We start from the raw sequence: 22,657 nt of genomic DNA on the forward strand, positions 1-22,657 counted from the left end.
CATACAGCCATACGTAACTACAATGACCACTAATGAAGAGAACCCAGGAGACTAAAACTCAGTACTTCATAGTGCACCACAAACAAGAATATACTTATATACTCAAATGGATAAATTAAAAACAGACATTCCATTCTAAAGAATTTGACTGTTGGCATACCAAATTTTCTAGTTTATACAGATGACAGTCAAAACTGCAAAGGAGAAAAATGCACTTTCAATTCCACTTACTACAATAGCGGGAGTTACTTGATCTCAACAAGCTCGCACCTGTACCATTTGTCAATGCTATCCTGGAGACATAATCTTGATATTGATGCCAATATCATGGCTTGACCACTTACATATTAATTTGCTCTGGGTGTATGAATTAATTTCTATAGAAAGTTTTTTTATGCATGCAAATCTTTGTTTGAGTTCCATACAGGGGCTTTTGGAACCCCACCATCAGCAACAATCCCAGTTCCATTTTCCACACTTAATAGCGGATCAGATTCACCTTCCTTTACCTAGAAGCACCCAGTAGATAAGGAATTATTAGCTAGAATGCTGGAGATAAATAACACAAATATTCAAGTCAAATCAAGGAAAATCATACATACATTAGTATAGTCTAAAGATACAGAAAATATATCCAGCCTTTAAAGTCTAAAAAGTGATACCTGCCTGCATTGCCAACATTGTGGGTGTTTGCCAATATGTATGATTTTGTTTTTTAAAAACAAAATGACTTTACTGATGATGCAGTTTAAAAAAATAAAAAACCAAAATCATGTATATATATATATATATATATATATATATATATATATTGGTGAACACCCCCTTACATTGTTGAAACTTGAAAATGCCTAGGGATGGACCAATGTTTTAAAACGCGGAGGCGTGACGCTAGGCGTTCCCACTACCTAGAGACGTGAGGCGTAATTCAGAACGCAAGAGGCATAAGCCTCCCAAACACAAGGAGGCGTAAGCCTCCTTAAGAGGAGGGGGGTTACGACGATGATGAAAAGGAAAGAAGAATAAAGATGCCAGCCCAATTTGTTTTTTTTTTTTTGAGTTAGGGGGGCGAAGCCACCCAGCCGAAGGGACAGGTGGAAAACCATTTTCTTCCCTTCCCTTACTTTTCTTTTCTTTCCTTTTCTATTTTTTTCTTCACCCCCCAGCCAAAGGGACAGGGGCCAAACCATTTTCTTTCCCCTTATCTTTTCTTCCCTTCCCTTACTTTCCTTTTCTTTCCTTTTCTCTTTTTTTTCTTCTCTTTCCTTTCCTTTTCTTTCCCTTTCCTTTCTTTTCCTTTCCTTTCCTTTTTTCTTTTTTTTTTCTGTATTTTCATATCAGATGTGCATGAGGCGCAAGAGGCATACGCCTCTTGCACCTGAGGCGTACGCCTCAGAGGTGTCAGCGCCTCTGGCATACGCTTCAGGGCGTTTTGGGAGCGCCTCGCCTGGAGGTGTGCCTCCAGGCGTATGCCTCCCACGCCTTTTAAAACACTGATGGACTATAGAACACAAACAATTAGAACTCCAGATGTCATGATATGTGAACCAGCAGCCTCAATACTAATTGTTTCATAAAAGCAAAATTGTCCTCCATTCTCTTGCCATTGGTAAAATGTAGTTATCAGTTATCTTTTTTTGGGTAGAACTATAGTTATCATTCCATATGTTCCATCAAGGATATCTATTGTCAAACCATTAATATTTAACTTGTAACATTATTTAAACCATCTCCAACTGGCCAGGAGAATGGGATATACCAGAAGTTTTTGAAAATCCAATGAAATAGATCTCTACTACCTATAGATCTCCGATTTGGTGGCAATGCTAGCAACAAGTAACAGATTGAGTGCTAGATCCAATGGTGCAGCACAACCCTTGTACTACCTTGGAATCAGAGGAAGGCATCCATGTGGGCTTAATATCAACACCTATATACCTTATTGTAGATGGTTAGACTTTTTTTTTTCTTTTCTTTTATAGTTACGGTTAGACTTGTACCAGGAGAATGGGTTTGTGGGCCTGTAAGCCATCCTGGACCAGTTTCCATCTCTTACCATGCCCTCGTTTTGTTATCCATTGAAATGCTGTTAGAGTTCCTTTTTTAAGTTATTTCTAAGGGAGTGCTCTCCAACATGAATGTTTGTTGCTTTTCTTGTTTCAAAAGAACGCATCAGCAAAAAAGAAAAACAAGTTTTTTTTTTTTTTTTGAGAAAAGGAAACATTTTATTCATGGAGTACCATATTACAACATATTACAACCAAAGCCCCCCAAGACAAGGAGCCAAACACACTAAACCACCTACAATACATCATAACTCGAGGTTCCTGGATCTCAACTGAGAACAGAGAACTTGGTATGCATTTTCCCAAAACAAAGTTAAAACATTCTCAACTTGATTGAGAAAAAATAATCTTGTTTCTGAAACCCAAAAGGATACTTCTAGAATAAAAATATGTTTTCACTTCACAAGGCTGATAAGTCCTAAACATACTCTCACAGGTGCTGGTTTAAAGCTTCTATTGATCATACCAAAGCAACTCACATTTAAATGGATTTGGGTCCAACAAATTAATAAGGAATATACAAGAAAGAAAAGCTAGTATCTATATGCATACATTTGTATGCTTTATGAAACATAATATTGAACACCAGAGGAAAACATGTTTTTGAAACCAGAAACTCAAAATGTGGTTTTTGGTTTCAGTTCTGGAAACAAGAAAATACTCTACACAACCAAGAACATGCTTTCTATATTTTATTTTAAGAATCAGTGCTTTTAAAGAACAGTTAAAGAACCTTTACTTTTTAAACTCACAAGAAAAAAGTTCATATTTTTTGATAGTAAATAGCCATTTCATTAAAAGAAAAAGAGAATACAAGAAAGGCTGCACCCATCAACGTTAGGTTTTAAACCTTGCACTACAGATGCATCCATGAAGATCAATGCGCCATCAGCATATTGAAGATGAGAAATGGTCAATCTTGCAGTTCCAATCTTGAAACCATCCAATAAACTTGGTCTATGAGAAATCAGTCTTCTTAGTTCAAGGAAGAAGTTTTACATAGTCGCAGAGAACAGGGAAGGAGAAAAACGGCGGAGGCTTTTGCACTGGCAAGGAGCTGGAGAAGATCTATCAAGGTGGAGAGTAAAGAGCTGATACTGGAAGAAATGTTTCATCAGAAGGAGTTGACGGTGAAGAATAGAGAAAGATCAAGAGGGATGGTGTTTCTGGTTGGCAAGGTTTTGGTGTGGTGTCAAAGCTTTCTCAATGGTGCAGTCATTGAGAAAGATACTTTCAGACCTTCAAGGAATGATACTTTCAGACCTTCAAGGAAAGAGTATGCTGCAGAAAGAAGGAGAAATTCCAAACAGTGGTTCGTGATGTTAGAAGAAAGATTTGAAGAAAAGAAAAAACAAATAATCACCAAACCAGAAGGAAAAAGGCTGGAGGGTTGGATAAAGGTAGCAAACGAGATTCACCAGTTTGTGGTAAGAATTTGGACCAAGGCTGCGAAGGAACAATCTAAGAAACCTGTAGCGAAGGAAAATACTCTGAGAAGGAAAGAGGACTTGAAAGTCTGGAGGGAAATATTGGAGAAAGCGGGGACTGAAGAAAAGGAAGAAAATAATGGAGCTAAGTCGGTTGTTCGCTCTGTGCCTATACCAAAGATTTTGGTCTAAGGGGAAAAAGGTGACTGGGAGTAAAAGCTAATTTTATCAACGAAGAATGTAGTGAAGGATTGGGAGCTGATCTTGGAGGAGGTGACGGAAAAACTAGGCCTGGAATGGATGGCTATTCTAGTCCCTTTTTCTGATAAGAAGGCAGTGCTAGATGCGGGAAATGCACAGTTGGAGTCTATGACCGTAGAAACGAAAGAAGGGCTGATATTGGTCGAAAGGTGGTGGCCCTCCTACAACTCAGTGGAACTTGTAGACGGTTGCTTTCAAGTGAAACTGCTTGGACTGCCATTCAATCTGTGGCAGAAATCCTTCCTCGAAAAGCTGGCAATCGCCATGGGAGGGGTGCTTGTCTCCTTCAAAAAATTGGATCTCAGAGCTGCTCAATTAAGAGTAGCGGGTGTCAAGCCGGAAAGAGTTCTGCGTTCGTTTGAAATCTTTGCTGAAGGTTGCTGCAGCAAAGTATGGGTAGCGTCGGAAATGGAAGCGTCGCTCTGGAGTAGAAGTCCAAAGGTTGAAGAAGAACTTGACGTGGCTGGGTGGGTGACATGTGGGGGCATTAGGGAAAGAGTACGAGGACACGTAAGCAAACAAGTGGAGGGTGTGGTAGAGAAGAGTGAGTCATAATTAAAGAAGAGGGTGGGCTTTTTCTCAGAAAGGGAGTTTTGTTCAAATAATCCCTGTAGCAAGGCGGGGTTTTACTCCTATAAGGAAGCCCTAAAGTCGGGAGGAAAGTTGTGGGGCGTGTGGGGCCCACCTGAGAAGGAGAATGTTTGTTCCCAAGAACACGCGGACGAGAGGGAGTCGATGGACCGAACCGGGGCTTGGTCTGATCAACCGGGTCACGCAGTTGGACACCAGCCGGCACGAGGGTGCGTTAGTAATCACGTGAGGTTGAGGGATGAGTCGTTGAGAGACCAAAGTGGTGGTCTATCTTCGTCCCCAACCTCTGGAAGGGCCATCACAGGCATGAAAGGGGTTGAACTGAATTGGATGCCCAGATCTAATGGCTCGGTGGGGCATCCAAACCCAAGATTTTCCAGACAGGGATGAAAAGAAGACAATGACATGGATTGGTGCAGTTCAGAAGAAGAGTACTTTTCAAGCTCCGACGAGTCAAACAGCATAGGAAGTGTTGTTGAACATCAAGCTGATGCAGTGTTGGAAATGGAGGACTGTGTTCTGGACCGTTTCTTCAATCTCCAGTTAGATGAGCGACGATCTCAGAGCAAGCTAGATAGCAAAATCTTAGCAGCGCAGGTCTGTTCTGGTCAGGAGGTCGACACGAACTCAGAAAGGGGGGGAACCGACCAAAACCAGCGACAATCACAGGGGTTAGGCATTATGAACGAGGAGAATAGCCAGAGGTTGAACGTAGAGACACCAACAAGGGTCGAGGCACCATCAACAGCTCAAACTGTCAGCATTGCACCTATAGAAACCCAACTTGGAACACTTATTGTGGAGGGTTTGAGGGTGATTGATAAGGATCTTCCTTCGAATCTCTCTTTCATCAACCCAAATCTTCAAGGTACTGTTGTGAATTCTATTTTGGCGACTAATGGTTTCTCTAGTGCATGTGCAGGAGTTTCCGATTCCCATCAACTTCTGAATAAGCCTTTGAATACCGTGATTGCTAATGAGAGAGGAGCTAGCAGCAAGGGGGAGGGAGATTTAGAGGGACAGAAGGAAAAGGAAGGAGAGGAAGGAGAGATGATAACAAAGAAAGTGATAGGAAGGAGAAAAGTAGTAGGGAAAGAAGAAGGGCAGCTAGAAAAGCAAGTGAATTCAGAGGTCTCTGTGTCAGATGAGGATCTTTCTCTTAGGGAATGGGCAGAGAAATTAGGTCTAAGAGTCACTAACTTACCTGTAGAAAAAAAAAAAAAAAAAAAAAACAAAAGAAGGAAGAGGAGGTTAGTGAGCTCAAAGGAAAAAGAAAGAGGAGGCAGGTGGAAAAAGATAAAAAATGACAAGAGGAAGGACAAGGAGATGGGAGAGAAAAACTTTAGTAGGAAAGGTAGGAAATAGGAAGGATAAGCTAGAGGGGGGAAAAGAAGTTGATATGAAGATGAAGGTTATGAGTTGGAAAGTTAGGGGTTTGGGTAGTGCAAATAAAAGAAGAATAATTAAGGAAGTGATTAAAAGAGAAAAGCAGGAGGTGGTTTTGTTACAAGAGTCAAAAGTGCAATGTTTTGATAAGAGATGGGTGAGAGGTATATGGGGGGCAGGGGTATAGGATGGGCTCAGGCTCCATCTTGGGGTGCTTTTGGAGGAATAATCACACTGTGGAGTGAGGAGTCGGTGGAGTGCTTAGAGGAGTTGATAGACAGATTTTTGGTGTCGGTAAAATTGAGGAATGTAAGTGATAATTTCACTTGGGTGATGTCAAATGTTTCCAGGCCGAATTCTTATAGGGACAGAAATGAATTGTGGGAGGTGTTGGCGGCTGTTAGAGGATTGTGGCAAGGGCCTTGGTGTGTGGGAGGTGACTTCAATGTGATTAGACACACAGATAAATCAAATAACCCAAGACCCACCAGCATGAGGAGATTTAACAGATTTATAGAAGATTTAGAACTGAAAGAGGTCATGATAGGACATAATAGATTTACTTGGACCAATTGTCAGGAAAGCCCTACTCTATCCAAATTAGATAGATTTCTAGTGACACAAAGTGGGAGGATCATTGGGGGAATTTGACAGGCAGAATATTACTTAGGCTAACATCGGATCACTGGCCAATTTGTCTTACTCAAGAAGGGAATGGGGACTGACCAAAGCCTTTTTAGTTTGAAAATATGTAGCTCACAGTCCCGAGCTTTGTGCAAAAGGTGAGAAGCTGGTGGGAGGACACCTCGGTGGCTAGATGGGAAGGGATTAGATTCCATAGAAAGCTTAAAAATTTGAAAAGAAAGCTAAAGGAGTGGAATTCCAATCAGTTTGGGAGGATCGAAGAAAGAAAGTTTACCTTGATTAGTCGGATTGAAGAGATTGATAGAAAAGAGGAAGAAGGAAAAATGGGCCTGGTCGAGAAGGAGGAGAGGACAAATTTGAAAAAAGAGTTGGAAGTTACACTGTTGAGAGAGGAGATGTCATGGAAACAAAAGTCAAGAGAAAGGTGGATAAAAGAAGGTGATGGGAACACTAGATACTTTCATGCAACTGCAAATGGTAGGAGAAGGAAAATTTGCATCTCTATGTTGGAATTAGAAAATAGAATTATCATCACACAATAGAATGACATCGCAAAGGCTTCTGTGGATCACTTCAAAAAAGTTTATAGAAGGCCAGTAGAGAATAGACGGATCTTAGAGGGTTTGGCATGGCCTGTTTTAGATAGCACCTTGAGTAGAGAATTAGAAAGTGGTTTTAAGGTGGAAGAAGTGAAAGCAGCTATTTTCTCTATGGATAGGTCCAAGGCTCTGGATCCAGATGGATTTACCATGGCTTTTTACCAAGATTGTTGGGAGTGGCTTAAGGAAGACTTAATGAAGGGTTTTGAGGAATTCTATCATAGAGGGATGATAAGTAGAGGGGTTAATGCTACTTTTATTGTGTTGATTCCTAAGAAATCAGGAGCATGTCACCCCAAGGACTTTAGACCAATCAGCTTAGTGACAAGTCAATACAAAATCATAGCCAAGGTTCTCTCTAACTACCTAAAGAAGGTACTTGCATCAATCATATCACAATATCAAGGAGCTTTTATCAAAGAAAGACAGATTTTAGATCAATTGCTCATTGCAAATGAGTGCGTAGAGGATTTTAGGAAGAATGGGAGGAAAGGGATTGTGTGCAAGTTGGATCTGGAGAAAGCCTATGATTTTGTGGACTAGGGTTTCTTAATTGAAGCTTTGAGCAATTGTGGTTTTGGTGCAAGATGGTGCAAGTGGATTAGAGGTTGCCTAAAATCTTGTCATTTTTCAGTCTTGGTGAATGGGTCGATTATAGATTTCTTTGGTGCTATGAGAGGCCTGAGACAAGGGGATCCTCTTTCACCGTTTCTATTTACTACTGTTGCAGAGGTGTTCAGGAGATCGATCATAAAAGCGAATGAAATGGGTGTCTTAAGAGGGTGGAGAGGGTGGAGAGTGGGGAGAGACAGGGTGATGGTAACCCATCTTCAATTTGCAGACGACATCATTATTTTTTGTGAGGGGGAAGGTGAGGAGGAGGCTAGGAATCTGAGGAGGTTATTGAGCTTGTTTGAGATGTTGACAAATCTAAAGGTTAATCTCAATAAAAGTGTAGTAGTTGGGGTAAATATGGGGTAGGAGGAGTTTGTAGGCAAAGGAACTTAGATGTGATTGGCCTATGAAGTACTTAGGACTCCCTTTAGGTGCAAACCCTAGGTCTGTGACCTTCTGAAGCCCGGTAGTTGAGAGATTTGAGAAGAAGTTAGTGGCTTGGAAGAAGAACTATATTTCTTTGGGAGGTAGGATAACCTTAATCAAATCCACCTTAGCTAACATTCCGGTCTATTACCTATCGGTATATAGTGTACCTCAGGTGATCGTTAAGAAGTTGGAGAAAATTATGTAGGTTTTCTTGTGGAAACCGGGAGAAACAAAGAAGGATCACCTAATCATATGGGAAATAGTTTGTAGACGGAAGGAGGATGGAGGGCTAGGGTTAGGAAGGCTGAAAGAAAAGAACCAGGCTCTTCTAGGGAAGTGGTTGTGGAGATTTCTGAGAGAATCTGACAGGTTATGGCATAAAGTGATCGCTAGTATTCATGGGCTCTCTATGAACGGGTGGGATGCTGAAACTTCTAGCAGGGCCTCTTGCTTTTCACCCTGGACAATAATTCAGAAATGCCTTCCATCCTTTCTCAATCACATCAGATTCGATTTTAATTCAGGCAACAAGATCAAGTTCAGGGAGGATCTTTGGGTGGGTGAAGTCCCTTTAAAGGTTTCTTTCCCTTCCTTGTTCACCCTTTCTGCTCTCCAGGGTAAGCCAATTTCTAAGTTTCTGCTCCCCTCTCCCTCGGCTAACAGGCTTGGGTGGAATCTAGGTTTTCATAGAAATGTGAGGGGCACTGATTTAGGCCTTCTTTCAAATCTTCTACACATTCTTGAAGAGGTTTTCCCAGACCTAAGTAAACAAGATGATAGAATTTAGACTCTACATCCTTCTGGGGTTTTCAGTTGTGCTTTTTTCAAATTGTTGTCTGTGCCTTCTCAACCAAATACTCCCTTTCCAGTCAAAGAGATCTGGTGTATCTGATTCCCCCCAAAGTGAGTGCTTTTTGTGGGAGTTCTTCCATGGTGCAATCAACATTTGTGATATTTTACAGAGGAAGAGACCTGGATGGTGCCTCTCCCCTAATTGGTGCTGCCTGTGTGAATCCAATGGTGAATCTGCTCTTCACTTGTTCATTTCCTGTCCTTTTGCTTGTGGTATTTGGGATTGGTTCTTTTCTCTTTTTGGGTGCAGGTGGAATACTCTAGACAGATTGGACAGGTTGTTTGATAGATCCACTTTCAGCTGGTCAAAAAGGAGGGGAAGACTGATGTGGAGGTGCACAAGAGCAGCAATAATATGGACCCTATGGGAGGAAAGAAATAAGCGTATATTTGAGGAAAAGAAAAGAAGCAAGGAAGCATTAATTGAAGGGGTCATGGCAAAAGTGGCCTTCTAGATAAAGACTTTGGAGTTGTTCTTAGATTTCTCTATTGATGATATATTAAGGAATTGGAGAACAATTGCAGCCTCAACTTCAGCTAAGCGGAGGACACTAAAGGAATGGGAACCCCCAGAGGTAGGTTTCCTGAAATTAAATTTCGATGGAAGTAGTTTTGGGAACCCAGGGCCCTCTGGAATTGGAGGGGTTCTAAGGAATTGAGTGATTTTGGGAATGTACTCAGGTCCGATTGGGGTGTGTGACTCTGTAACAGCAGAATTGAAGGCAGTACTTTATGGGATGCAGAAACCTTTGGAAATGGGGTTCCGGAAGCTAATAGTTGAAGGCGACTCCAAAATAGTAATAAGTTAGTTTAAGCAGAACAAGAAGATTCCTTGGTTTTTCAGAAACAATTTCAAACAGTTCAAGAGGTTCTCGAGGGATATGCAGCTGATATTTCAATGGGCTCCTAGGTCGGCAAATGGCTTAGCTGACCATCTAGCAAAGCAAGGGGTAAACAGAGCAGAGTGCTTCTGGGCTCAATTGTGAGACTCGTCATCAATTTGTCTATGTTTTCTATTGTTGGTAACCGAGGCTGCCCATGTTTCTGTATTAACTTTTTTCTCTAAGTAATGAAATCTACTTCGATTACTGATCAAAAAAAAAAGAGAGAATACAAGAGGAAGGCTTAAGACATTACCCAAGAGAAAGAAACAAATCCCAAAAACAGCTACCACCTACAGCCAAAGTTTTACAGTAACAAACCGTGAAAAAAACACCAAAAACTCAAAAAATGGAACGGCTCAAAACCAAGAGCAACTCCTTCCTCATCAACTAAACCAGCCCTAGCCATCCCTGTCTTGGAGAACTGCCTGATAATTTCGGGTTCCTACTCTTGCCAGTCATCTATCTTAATGTCAACATCTCAGCTAATGTCACTAGAAGAATGAGAAGCCCAGCATTCTATTTAAATAAATCAATCTTCATCTGTGCCCTTCCTTTTTTAACTTTACCTTTTTTGATCAATTTAACTTTCCTTGAGCTTTTAGTGTTCAGCATGCACAAGAACACTCCTCAGGCATTCACTACTTGTGAACCTTAGTGCAACCATGGAAACCTAACTTAATTTCACATAAGATTAAAAATTGCAGATCATGTAAGTTGGGGTTGCATAAATTCAAATAATTGTGATCCATGGTCCAAGTTGACAGTAGGTCAAAGCAAATTCTACACAAGGATATTACAACTCTGTGTCCATATCTAAGACAAAGAAGGATTCAATAATAATAATAAAATTTGGCAAGTGGACTATGTTAGAAAATAACCAAGCACCACAAGTTGAGTTGGACAAATCAGCATATACCTATGAACCTGGTCCAGCCCATGGAACTGGTCCAAGGAAGTACAGTGCCAGGTAGGGGTGATCATGGGCCAGGGTGGGACTGATTCTGGGCCCAAAGTTTGTATACATAATATTATATAGGGAACGTTGTTCCCATTTAGTACCCTGTACTTTGGGCCTAGTGCCACTTTGGCCCCCGAACTTTAAAACACAACAATTCAGTACCTGAACTTTCAAAACATGCCAATCCAGTACTTGCCATTAACCAGCTGTTAATCACCCATTATGTGGCATTTGAAAAGACACAAATGCCCTTCGAGTGTCATCTACTCTCTTTATCAACCATCCAAATGTTGACAAGAAATGAACAGTCTCAAATCCTTGCCTCTTCTATTCAAGAAAGTTGGGGTCACATCTCAGTGGGCAAGGATTTGGGACTGTTCATTTTTTATCAACGTTTGGATGGTCGATAAAGAGAAGTAGGTGACACTCGAAGGGCATTTGTGTCTTTTCAAAATGCCACTTAACGGATGGTTAACGGTAGGTACTAAATTGGCACGCTTTAAAATTCAGGGACAAAAGTGGCACTAGGCCCAGAGTACAGTGTACTAATCGGGAATTTTCCCTATTATATAATATGTATATCATATTTATTTTATACATTATATAATATAAAATATTATATATAATATTTATTATAGGTGGCATTGGTCCCCATGCTCAAGAAAAAACTTACGAAAATGTATGATATCCTACCATTTTCTTGAGTGAAGTTTAGGCTCACCAGGCTTGGGCCAAGCTCAGCACCTTGGGCTGAGTCCAGACCCAAAGTCTGAGTTTGTGCCTTAGGCTGAGCTGATGTTGGCCAAGTAAGGCCATTTCAATGCTCATTACCACCAGACCATATTTGCAAACAAATACAAATCACATTGAAGTTCAGATGTAGTCACAAACACATTTGTCTATGATATGGAGATGGGCTGACATATCCTGCATCTGCAACCTAAACCTTTGTCTTGATTGTAAAACTGATTAGACATCTAATTATGTAATTATTCAAAGAACCTTGTCCACATTAGCAACACAATGACCAAGAGCAGGTTTACCTGGGACAGTTGTGTAGATGCTTCACTAGCTTTTTGCTGATTCTCAGCAGAGCAGAAGTACGAATAAAGTATCATGCCAGCTAGAGCAATCATGATTCCAAATATGTTCCGCCAGCTAAATGGATCATGAAGTAAGACATAACCAAAAGCCAAAACTAGGCACGTTTTCAGATGCCCTAGGACCTGATATGTGACAGGAGAAGTCTTCCCAATTACAAGAAATGTACTGAAGTTAACAGAGACAGAGATGAGGCAGGACAGAACTATGAAGACCTGCAAAAGAAATAATACAAATATAGCTAAAGAGTTTTCGGCAAAGAACTAAAAAGAAGATTCTATTAAAAGTTGTTAGGTCCTCACCAGCACTTGGGGTGTATACTTGAAAGCAAAAACATTTTGATTAGTCAAAAGCCAATCTAGAAATGGACCAGTGATGAATAGAGTCATTGCTTGATAGGGACAGGATTGATACAAGAGTTGTGTTGAAGACACCTTAAACCTCTTCTGGATGGTATTGGTCATCTGACAAGAACTGATTAAGATCTTAAACAAAAGAAAATAAATATAAATATAAACATAACAGAATAAGAATTACAAAAACAAACATGTACACAACAAGGAAAACCAAATCAACACCTGCCAATAAAAACAATATCACAGCAATGACTTAATCATCAATTCGCCATGCACGATTTTCATCACCATCTATGTATTATTGGCTGAAGATGCCATCTTCCCTAAAGGATGCCTACCAGATAGAAGAATAGCATCTTTGCATAGAAAGATATGTGATACAAGTACATTTACCCACAATCTTAGTAACTGGATGGGTTAAAAATAATGCTTTCAGTATTTTCTTTTGTACACTTAAAAGGATATTTAAGATAACCAATCCCATAACAGTATACATAGAGAATATGGAAGGGAAAAGGAATCCCATGAAGGTGGAGGCCCCACTACAGATGTCCTCCATGCTGAAAGAAATTCAATTTGATGATTTTAAGCATTCTTAGCCATGAAGCAAGGAAAAAAAACTGGATGATCATGATCATTGGCTACATCAGTTTGTGGTCATGGATGTCTAAAGAAGGTCCATAAACTAGCGACTCTACATTCTTGTCCTATATGTATCTACACTGTTCATATGATCAGGCAGCAGAAAGTTAAAAAATAGAACAGAAGAAAAAGAAAAAGAAACACTAGCTGCTCATGATCATTGGCTGCATCAGTTTTCAGTCAAGAATGTATGAAAAGGGTCCATAAACTAGTGACCTACATTCTTGTCCTGTATGTATAACAAGGTCATAAAGCTTGTACATTGCCCATATGATTTCCTCCATATCATTTTATATCTTATGCTAAAAGAGTGCACAACTACTAAATACAAAATTTTATGTGATAAGACTTTGCATCCATGTTGATACTTGATGACAAGCCATCGCCTGCCAGATGAAATTTACTCGGTCTGAGACAACAAGCATGTAATACCAGTTCATAATAAAAGGTAGAGTTAATATAAGATAAAGAGAAAAAGCATCACTCAAGGATACAATCTGAGCAATGCAAGTTGTAATAACTGCAAGCAGAGATAAGACAGATCCCAGAGCATTGAGTTGCACATCAGTCACAGTTGCAATACCAACACCAAAAAGAAGAATGGTGAGAGAGAACTGGATACTCTTACTGCACAATGATAAAGAAAGTATTAGTAGGTATAATTGTAATTACACAATAAGCCAGAGATAAGAATTTACTACAATAAAAATCCCAAGAATTCAAGACATAAGGCAAGGATATTGAACAAAAAAAAAAAAATCAGGCCCATAACAGAGCAGTTGGAGTTTATTTATCAAAAACCTCTCAATATGTACAATGACAGTTCTATACATTCTGAAACTAACAAATGTCGAGTACCTTTAAGTCTAACAGAAAATTATCATTTGTGCCAGTGTATACATTCTGAAACTAAGAATGTCAGGTATCAGTTGTGCCATTAACTTCACCAACTCATTCAAATCTAGAAGAAAGGGTGTTTTTTTCAGTTATTAAGTTTAATCTTGAATTGTGTTGTTGTGAGGTTGGAGAAGTTTTCTGGTCGGTGCTTGATCCACAAAACCTGTATATTTCTTTTTTCTTTTATGAATTTTGTTCTACTAAAAATTATGATTTTTGTTTTCCAAAAATAGAAATGGAACAAAAAAAAGTAGAATTAAGATAAAACAATGAGAAAAAAAGGCAAGAGAAGCCATTTTAAAAAAAATTGAACACTCTTTTTGAGTGAATGACATTAACCTTCAACATAAGCACCTCAACAGAGTCATCAGTACCAGCATGGAGAATCTTGTAAAACCTACGAATCAAATTTTTTTTTGCTTGACAATGTTTATTATAGCAGGTCAGGTCCTTTATATAAAACATAGGGGTAAGGTCAAGCCTTTTATGACACCAGCTTTGACCTTGCAACTTAGAAACTAGGAGAACCCTTTAACCACTCCCAGTTAAGAATTGACTTCCTTCTGGAGCTTCTTCATGACAGACAAGACTTGGAAAATTAAAAAGAAATGGGAGAAAGAAAATGCAAAGAAGGGATATGCTAATCAATTAAGAATTAAAATATGGAACCTAAATTACCAAGGTCGAACCAGCAATAAAAGTCCAAGAATCACAAAATTTCCAAGCAAAAATCCAAAACAAAACAATTCAGATGTTGCAGCACAGAATATGAAATTGCAGTTCCTAAAAATTATTCAGAAATTAGAATCATTGTTGGACTCTGCATAGTCTTTGTTGGGTCTTGGGATGATTTTTTGAGCCTACAACTGTCAACCTGTATTTTCTTAACTCTTTCTTGATTTGGCATGCACATACATATTATGAACTCTTTTTAAAAAAATGCTTATTTAGTTCGGAATAGACAGAACAAATAAGTTCTCAATGTGCATATAATAGATAACAATAAAAATAGCAATTGGCATATTGATCTTGTCAAGACCAACTCTGAGATAAGACAAACCTGAATCTCTTCCTAAAGAAAAAGGTCTCCAAAAGAACAGTGCAAGGGATGATAGCCAGCTTAGTCATCTGCAGTGAAAAGCAATTATATGAAGACAACAATTTTAACTCTACTCTCTAGCACATAATCCAAAGCATAAAGCACCTAACAAAAGGTCAATACCTAGTGCTGGTCCCAGCTATCTGGGATCTTCAAAGGGGTGAAATGGATAAATACCTAGCATCCGACATTTTTTGCACAAACTGACAACTCTCATATACTACATGTGTTCTCATGCTCGTCAGGACATGATTTTACCATTGCACCAAGCAATGATCCCTAACCAATTATTACAAGACTAAAATATTTCATAGCACTTTCTATTTCAAAACAGAACTGTCTGAGAAGATGGAATGCAGCATTCCAATTGGTTGGTTCAGTATTCACAAGTATCAAATATGACTAAACTTGTAAGAATCCAAGCCACAATGCCTGGAAAAGAAAGGACAAAACTATATATATATACACACACACACACTAGGAATATTATAAATATCTCCAACCTGAATTTATTAGACATTTCATGTACTATACTAAAAAAGAGGGTTAGATAAAAGAATACTACCTGATAGAAACCAACAGAGTTGAAACCCAAACTTAGATTCAAAAGTCCAATTGAGATCCCATTAAGTATGCCAAAGCCCATTACAGCTCTTGGATCAAAAGGCTTGTGTTCAAACAATTTCATCCACAATGCCCCATGAAGGGAACAGAATGTGACCAGAAGATGCCAGCTTGTTAAAGTTGTGGCTACACATCATAACTCAGAGGTAAGAATATCAAGGAATGGACCTTAAGAACCAGAGGTAACATTTCAGAATACACAGCAGACACACATTGGGAACAAAACATCAAAAGAATTCAATAAGTCAGGTAACAAAAATAGCATACTTTTCCAGGTCTTTCATAGCATGCAATGATCAGAAAAACAATCTGTCAGCAAGCAAGTTTCCACTTCCTAGAACCTTGAAGAATAACAAAGCAATCCAACACTTAACTGTCTGACCATAAACACTATAAAAGAATCCTTGACTTGATCACAAGGAGGAAGTCAGTCATTTATATACAGTTATTTTTTTATCATTGTATATTATGAGAGAAAGTCTAGGATTGCAGCTATCTGGGGTCTTAAGAAGTGTAAACTGGATATAGACCTAAATTTTGGCATTGTTGCACAAAGTGGCCACTCTCAGAATCAAACCCAGAATCTCACACTTGTCAGTCTAATAGTTTACCATTTTACCAAGCAATAGGTTCTATGAAGAATTTGAATATGGAACAAAATTTTCAGATCAAGTCCCTAAAGGTGCAGTCTCTTCTCGAGTCTTCTCAGACTTCTATCCCTTCTATTCTATACTATTCTAGTATTCTATTATTCTCCTTTTATTTGTTTCACCATCTTCACTTCCATGAGCTCATATTTCTTCTATAACTCGTGTTTATTTTCCTCTACCACTATCCTGAATTTTCTCCAATTATTTATTTAATTTTCAGCAGCTTTTTTTTCTAATTTTAAATTTAAATCTGAAATCATTTTCTAAAGCCCTTTGGTTTCCTTTCCCTTACCCATTTCAAATATGAACACCCCCTCCCTTTCTTGTCCCCCACATGCAGAATTGTAGGGTAGGAAGGGCCTTCCTTCCTTCACAAATCCTACTTAAGCCACCATGATTTAAATATCAAAGAGCTTATGAACAATTATCTCACTAACAGCACAGTGGTAATTTAAAAGTAATATATAACATTTGATAACTTTTTCAAGAATAACTGTATAATATTCTGATTTACTTCATAGTGGCAGAAGATGCATCACAATGGCAAAGCCAACAACCCCAGACTTAAGGGTAAAATGGGAAGAAAGGTGGACATAAATGTGGCTTATATTTTAGAGTTTTGAACATGGAAAAATGAATTCTCTTTAATAGATATGATGGCAGAACGACATACAGTTGCACATTTCTGTGGATATATTTTCGTAGTACGCCAACCATCAGAATCCAGAACTGTATAATGTTGTGGCATACCAATAATTCAATGTGCAGATTAGATTCGGAGTGATATAACGACCGAGGCAATAAACAAAAGAACAAAAATAAAAGAGGCCACATAATGGTTAATGAGTAAAACAAGTACGAAAATTGACCCATACAATTGTTCAATTGAGAAATCTGAATAATTCATCAAGGAAAATGTCTAAAAACCAATCGAAACTAACATTACACAGTAAGTTAATAAATAACTGTATATAAAAATTGAAAGAATAAAGAGAAAGTATCACCCATAAGAAGTATGAACCTGGCAAAGGAGAGATGGAGTTCACTCACCGAAAGTGAAACCAAGGGAACTAATAAGAGCCTTGTTGCAAATCACAATAGACACCGAAGAAACCACTGAAAGACTCAACGCACCGATAGTACCAAGCTGAAACCGCTCGCTGTCACTCATCTTGTCACTCTTTCTGCTCTAATCAGTAATCACTACCTCCTCGATCTGGATCTACCACTCCATCCATCAGAAACCACAGCTTGGACTCCCAAGATTAACAAAACGCACGTAAAATCGAAAATGAGATCCTCACCTCATTCCGAAGATGGCCGAATCAACACGAATACAAGCTCAACTGCAACTGCAAGGAATTTAATAAATCGAAAGAGAAAGAAACCAAATCAACGCTAAAGAAATTGAAGATAAATCAGGATAATTTAAGACTTTCAAAACCCTAGATCGGATCCTCACTCTAAAGGATCAGCAGCAATAGAGAGGGCCGTCTATATATGTAGAGAGGGAGAGGGAGAGAGAGAGAGAAGAAAGAGGTGAAACTGTTCGTTTATTGCCGTTAAAGAGGAACTAAAGAAACTCACTTTTACAGTATTATCAGAGAAATTCCAAATCTTGGTTTAAAAAAACTTTGAAACTGCGCTTGTTTCTGTCTCTCTTTCTCCTTTTCGTCTTTCTGTGACGAAATGAATAGAGATTGATTTATGCAGGCTGCAGCAAAACACAACAAGCTCGTGTTTGCAAATTTTCTACCCTCTTCCACGCCGCGCATACGGTTTTGGACCCCCTGAGCGTAAGCAGCCTACTGGCTACTGCTTGCCTATACATAAAACGTGATACGTGAATGAAATTGATTCGACAAAAGTATATCTTACAACCCTTGCTTTTAATTTTAATTACGGAATTAACCTACCACACCCACACCCACACGCACGGCGGCACAGCCCCCGGGTATCAGGTTGATTTCATACTTCATAGCATATACGTGAATAATTATCAAATCAATCACTAACCTCATCTGCCTAACCCTCCATTACTCGTGACACGTCCATAGAAACGAGTATGGACTTTTGGATCGGCTTATCACAATACAATACATTGCTGACCACATCAACGCTGCCGCACATCGAAAAAATACAAGAGATGTTCCCGATGTGCGGCTACGTTGATATGGTCAGCAATGTGTTGTCTGTTCTGATCCACTAGTCAGCTGATTCAGAATACAAGTGGACTCAGCATCAGAGCTTATTAGGGACATCACATCATGACTCATGAGAAGCCGAGGTTCCCACCTCCCACGACCACGAGCGAAACTGTGAAAGTTGATTCTCATTCTAGGAACCGCCGGCCTCCGGCGTTCCCTTCACTATCATATGTTAATAGAAGCTCCCGTTCCCGTGCTGCCGGGTGAGTCTGTGAAGTGTTAGAGAGTACAGTCTCTGCTGGATGCTCCTACCACCGTCCATTATTCAATGTTTTAAGTCGTGTCACGCCAAAACTCTCGTAATATTTTTTTCGCTGAAACCAAAACCCATAATATATTGAGTCAAAAGTGAATAGATTTATTAACCAGCACGTTTAGGAGGGTTAATTAAATGAATCTAACGTGAGTTATGCTTTCATCTATTCCCAACTTCTTAGTCATAATAATCATATAATATTAGAAAAAAAATAGGAGATTGAATAATTGTCGGTGTTCTCTCAAGGAGAAAAATAATTGTCGGTGAGTACAGTATTTTTTTCCTCCGGCTAGATAGAGTTTCCCAGTCCGGCAGTCCCCAATCAAATCCTTGAGTAGCGGATTCCCAGGTCTCCACTACACAGCCAAAGACTACCCGTAATTCATCTATTACCTTCATTTTCATCACTAGCATAATTAGGGCGAGGTAGTTTTGGTTGAGTTCGGCTTCGGTGAGGGCAAGTTGGTGCGAGCAGTTCTTTGTAATTTTACATTGAGAATATCTTTCATGAAATAAATCACAATATATTCCCAAGTCCCAATGTAAGACTGTAAAGACCGTTGGAATACCTTCATTCTCATGAATTACGGGATTACCCATAATTCATCTCATACCTTCATTTTCATCACTAGCATAAGGTGAGGTAGTTTTGGTTAAGTTCGGCTTTGGTCAGGGCAAGTTGGTGCGAGCAGTCCTTTGTAATTTTACATTGAAAATATCTCTCATGAAATAAATCACAATATATTCCCAAGTCCTAATGTAAGACTGTAAAGACTGTTGGAACGGGCTTTGCCCTAATCAGCCAATTCGTTTTGGTTGTAAATTTAAGACTGAGTGTTTGTTTGAGAGAGCTTTCACGATGTATAGATTATGGTGTTCCAAGCTGGGTCCAGTTGTATTTGTGCCTCGTTTGCTTTTTGATAAGTTATTTATCCTGGAAAAGGGTAAGTTTTTCTTAGGCTATATTTACTCGGGGTAAGTGCATTTACCCATGTTCTTTTATTTCTCATGTAAATAAGGTAATAACCATTTTATCTATATAATTTCATTATTAAAGGAGTGTTCTTTTTTTTTTGGATTTTGCGAGTGGGGAAAGTTGGTCAATGGGTTTAGTTCCCAATGACCAAGAATCCTATGTTCCTTTTTCAGATTTGTGGGGACCAGAGAAAATTTATTTTCCTGGGTGATACCCATCTCCTAGGTGGGTAAATAACTTTCCCGCCTCAGGGGAAAGTTGCTAACACTTGAATGGTACAAAAATGCTTCTTTTAAAAATTGATTTTTATGACGAAAATAATCATTACCTTATTTACTTAGGAAATAAAAGAACATGGGTAAATGTACTTACCTAAGTAATTATTTCCCTAGAAAAACTTACCCAGGTAATTACATTTACCTGGGTAAGTAACTTATCAAAAAGTGAATGAGGCCTAAAAAGGGCATTTTTGTCCCATTCAAGTGTTGGTAACTTTTCTCCTAGGTGGGAAAATTATTTATCTACCTATGAGTATCCAGGAAAATAAACTTTCCCTGGTCCCTACATAAATTTGAAAAAAAAAAAACATAGGATTCTTGGTCAATAAAAACCAAAATCCCATTGACCAACTTTCTCTCTTCTCAAAATCAAAAAAAAAAAAGAGCACGCCCTTGATGAAAACCTCAAAAGTCAGTAATTATCTTATCAAAAAAATGTCAAAAAACAAAGAAAAAAGAAAAAACGGTTGACATAGGAAGCTATTCCAAAATATTTTGTCCTAAACACGAATGCTACCATGCATGTGACTGACTTACCGAACCTCATCACAGAAGCCCTCTCAAATGCGCTCTAAAGCTTTGATTGAGCTGCTCCTCTTAATGCACATTTTGGGAGGACTAAGCTAAGTATTCAGTTAAGTTATTTCAGTTGTTTTGAGGCCATCTGAATAAGTTATAGACTGAAGCAGATAATCCAAAAAAAAGCAACTGATAGACTATTTGGACTATCTGAATTTTTTACCAAATATGACTTAAAAATTGTCTGTACAGGATCCAGTTTGGAAAGCCAAAAGCAGTTACATTTCAGCCCCAGGAAAAAGCTATATTTGGTAAAAAATCTGAATAACCCAAATCAAATGCCAATCAGTGGTTTGCAGGAGTGAGTGTAGGATGCATGTCGGCTTCAGCCTCTTTAAATGGTTTATCAGAGCATTTCAACAAAGCAGCTGAACCAGTTTAGACAAAATCTTTTACCTAATTTCAGGCCCCATACGGCCGGCCATATCTCTCACTACTCTCCCTAAAATGACATATTTGTTATCCTTATAGGCGTGATAGTTGAAGTTCACCGAAATTTCCCCATATCGGTAATACTCGTGTAGTTGAAGTTTATCAACGAGAGAATGATGATGAATGGGTGGTCGATGCCAATAAAGCAAGTGTAGGATATTTGCAGGGGCTTCACCGCAAAATGGGCCAAATCATCATGACAGTTTATGATGTTGCACCAATGGAAATTTTATGACTTTTTGTCTTTTTTGATACTCTAAAAAAATCTTTTTTTTTTCGTGGGCATACCAAGAGGTCTTGCTCATCAGTAGGTGGGCTCTCGTCAAGTGGATGCGAGAAATTCTGAAAGCTAATTTGACCATGAAGATTACGTCTCTTATGTCTCAGTGGGCCGTGTGATAATTCCTTTGTGGATGAACTGAATGACTTACTTTTTTTCATATTTAGGCTGTGTGTTTGATTTGAAGGAAAAGATAGGAAAACTTATATAATATAGGTCTCTTTAGTTTTTCCTTTAAACCAAATATAGCCTTAGTGAGTAAAGTAATTTTATAATAAAATCAAGGTTCAAAGTATTGATATGTATCCTATTCTATCACATAATATAAATAGTTTTTTTAAAGGTCACCCATATTTTAAATACTTCTATCATATATACCGACAAATTATCAACCAAAAGAATTAGGTTTGATCGCATGAAACTCTTGTTAGGGATTAAGTGGGAGTTGCAAATATTAGGGAGTTGATACACTCATGCACGATTTACACACAAGTTGGACATGACATTTAATTTAGAAGTTTAAACCATTTAGTTGTGGGATCATCCTTATATATAAGTTCATTCTTAAATGGGTAAATTATAAAGACCCCTGTATTATGGGGTTTGTGACAAAGACCCCCATGTACTATGATCGTCAGACAAAGATCCCTTTCTGTTAATTTTCTGTTGAAATTTATCGTTGCAATAGTTTTTAATCCCCATATTACCCTTTTAATAATTATTCATACAATTAGGAAAAAATACGGTTCATCTTCTTCCCCAAATTCATGATACACGAACAACAGTGATAGAAGAAAAATCTGACTTTCTTTGATGAAAAATGTAGAACGTCTAATCTTTGGCAATGCCCGTTAACAAAGACCAATGTCTTGTCTTTCCAACAATGAACTACAGCGGCATCCGATTTCTATTGGGCAACAACAGAGGCACTTCACTCATCAGATTTCAATATCGACCATACCGCAGTGGCATTTGATTTAGAAGCAGCCATGCGATGAAGAGTCTTAGCTCTTCCGAACCCATATTCGACCCCGCCAAGATTGGGGTCGGTTGGTGGTTGCTATAGAAACTATGCCTTCCGAACCTAGATTCCACTTGAGTGGACCAACTTTGTAGCAATGGTGATTGCTATATAGAAGATGTTGGTGGACCAATGGACTGATCTAGTGGTGGTGGTAGCCTTGTGGGCATGTGTGGAATACCTCTACTTTCCATCTTTGTATTGATCACAGGACATCATCCAAATTCTCAATTCCCATGTCATCTCTGACAACAACAATCACAATACATCATCCAAATCCTCAATTCCCATGTCAATCACTCCTTACCCTTTTTTCTAAAAAGGAGTCACCCACAATGGAAAAATGACTTTTCCCACTTCCCCATCTCCAAATCAAAACCCACTATGGAGAATGGCTTCAGAATCGTAAAATACAGGTGCCCATTGTGGAATACCCTTTCCTGGTGAGAATTCTCGCTAAGAGTATGGCAAAAGCCCTTAAATTGGCTCTATGAATTGGAGGTCGAGTCGTAAACAAAAATAGAATTCGAAAAGGACCTAGAAGAG

The 22,657-nt window shown here is 38.8% G+C and overlaps 1 protein-coding gene across 12 annotated transcripts; it reads right to left on the reverse strand.

The window, feature by feature from the left end:
• Positions 1-111: 111 nt before the first annotated feature.
• LOC148853156 (UDP-xylose transporter 3-like) lies at positions 112-18,071 on the reverse strand. Of its 12 annotated transcripts, XM_088943507.1 has the most exons (10): positions 17,999-18,038; positions 17,670-17,905; positions 17,387-17,434; positions 17,133-17,298; positions 15,374-15,558; positions 14,770-14,837; positions 13,307-13,439; positions 12,117-12,278; positions 11,757-12,029; positions 112-509 (listed from the first exon to the last, which is right to left on the reverse strand). In XM_088943507.1, exons 4-10 carry the CDS (start codon positions 17,251-17,253, stop codon positions 393-395), a joined length of 1,059 nt encoding a protein of 352 aa, XP_088799633.1. In that variant the 5' UTR covers positions 17,254-17,298; positions 17,387-17,434; positions 17,670-17,905; positions 17,999-18,038; the 3' UTR covers positions 112-392. The 12 variants fall into 12 exon arrangements, with proteins under 12 accessions (XP_088799633.1, XP_088799634.1, XP_088799632.1 ...); XM_088943508.1 differs by having other exon boundaries at positions 17,133-17,434; positions 17,999-18,071; XM_088943506.1 differs by lacking the exon at positions 17,999-18,038 and having other exon boundaries at positions 17,670-17,951.
• Positions 18,072-22,657: the final 4,586 nt, after the last annotated feature.

Source organism: Nelumbo lutea, chromosome 5 (assembly GCF_056320005.1).
Source record: "Nelumbo lutea isolate HS-2025 chromosome 5, American lotus-T2T, whole genome shotgun sequence".
In the NCBI taxonomy this organism is placed as follows: Eukaryota; Viridiplantae; Streptophyta; class Magnoliopsida; order Proteales; family Nelumbonaceae; genus Nelumbo; species Nelumbo lutea.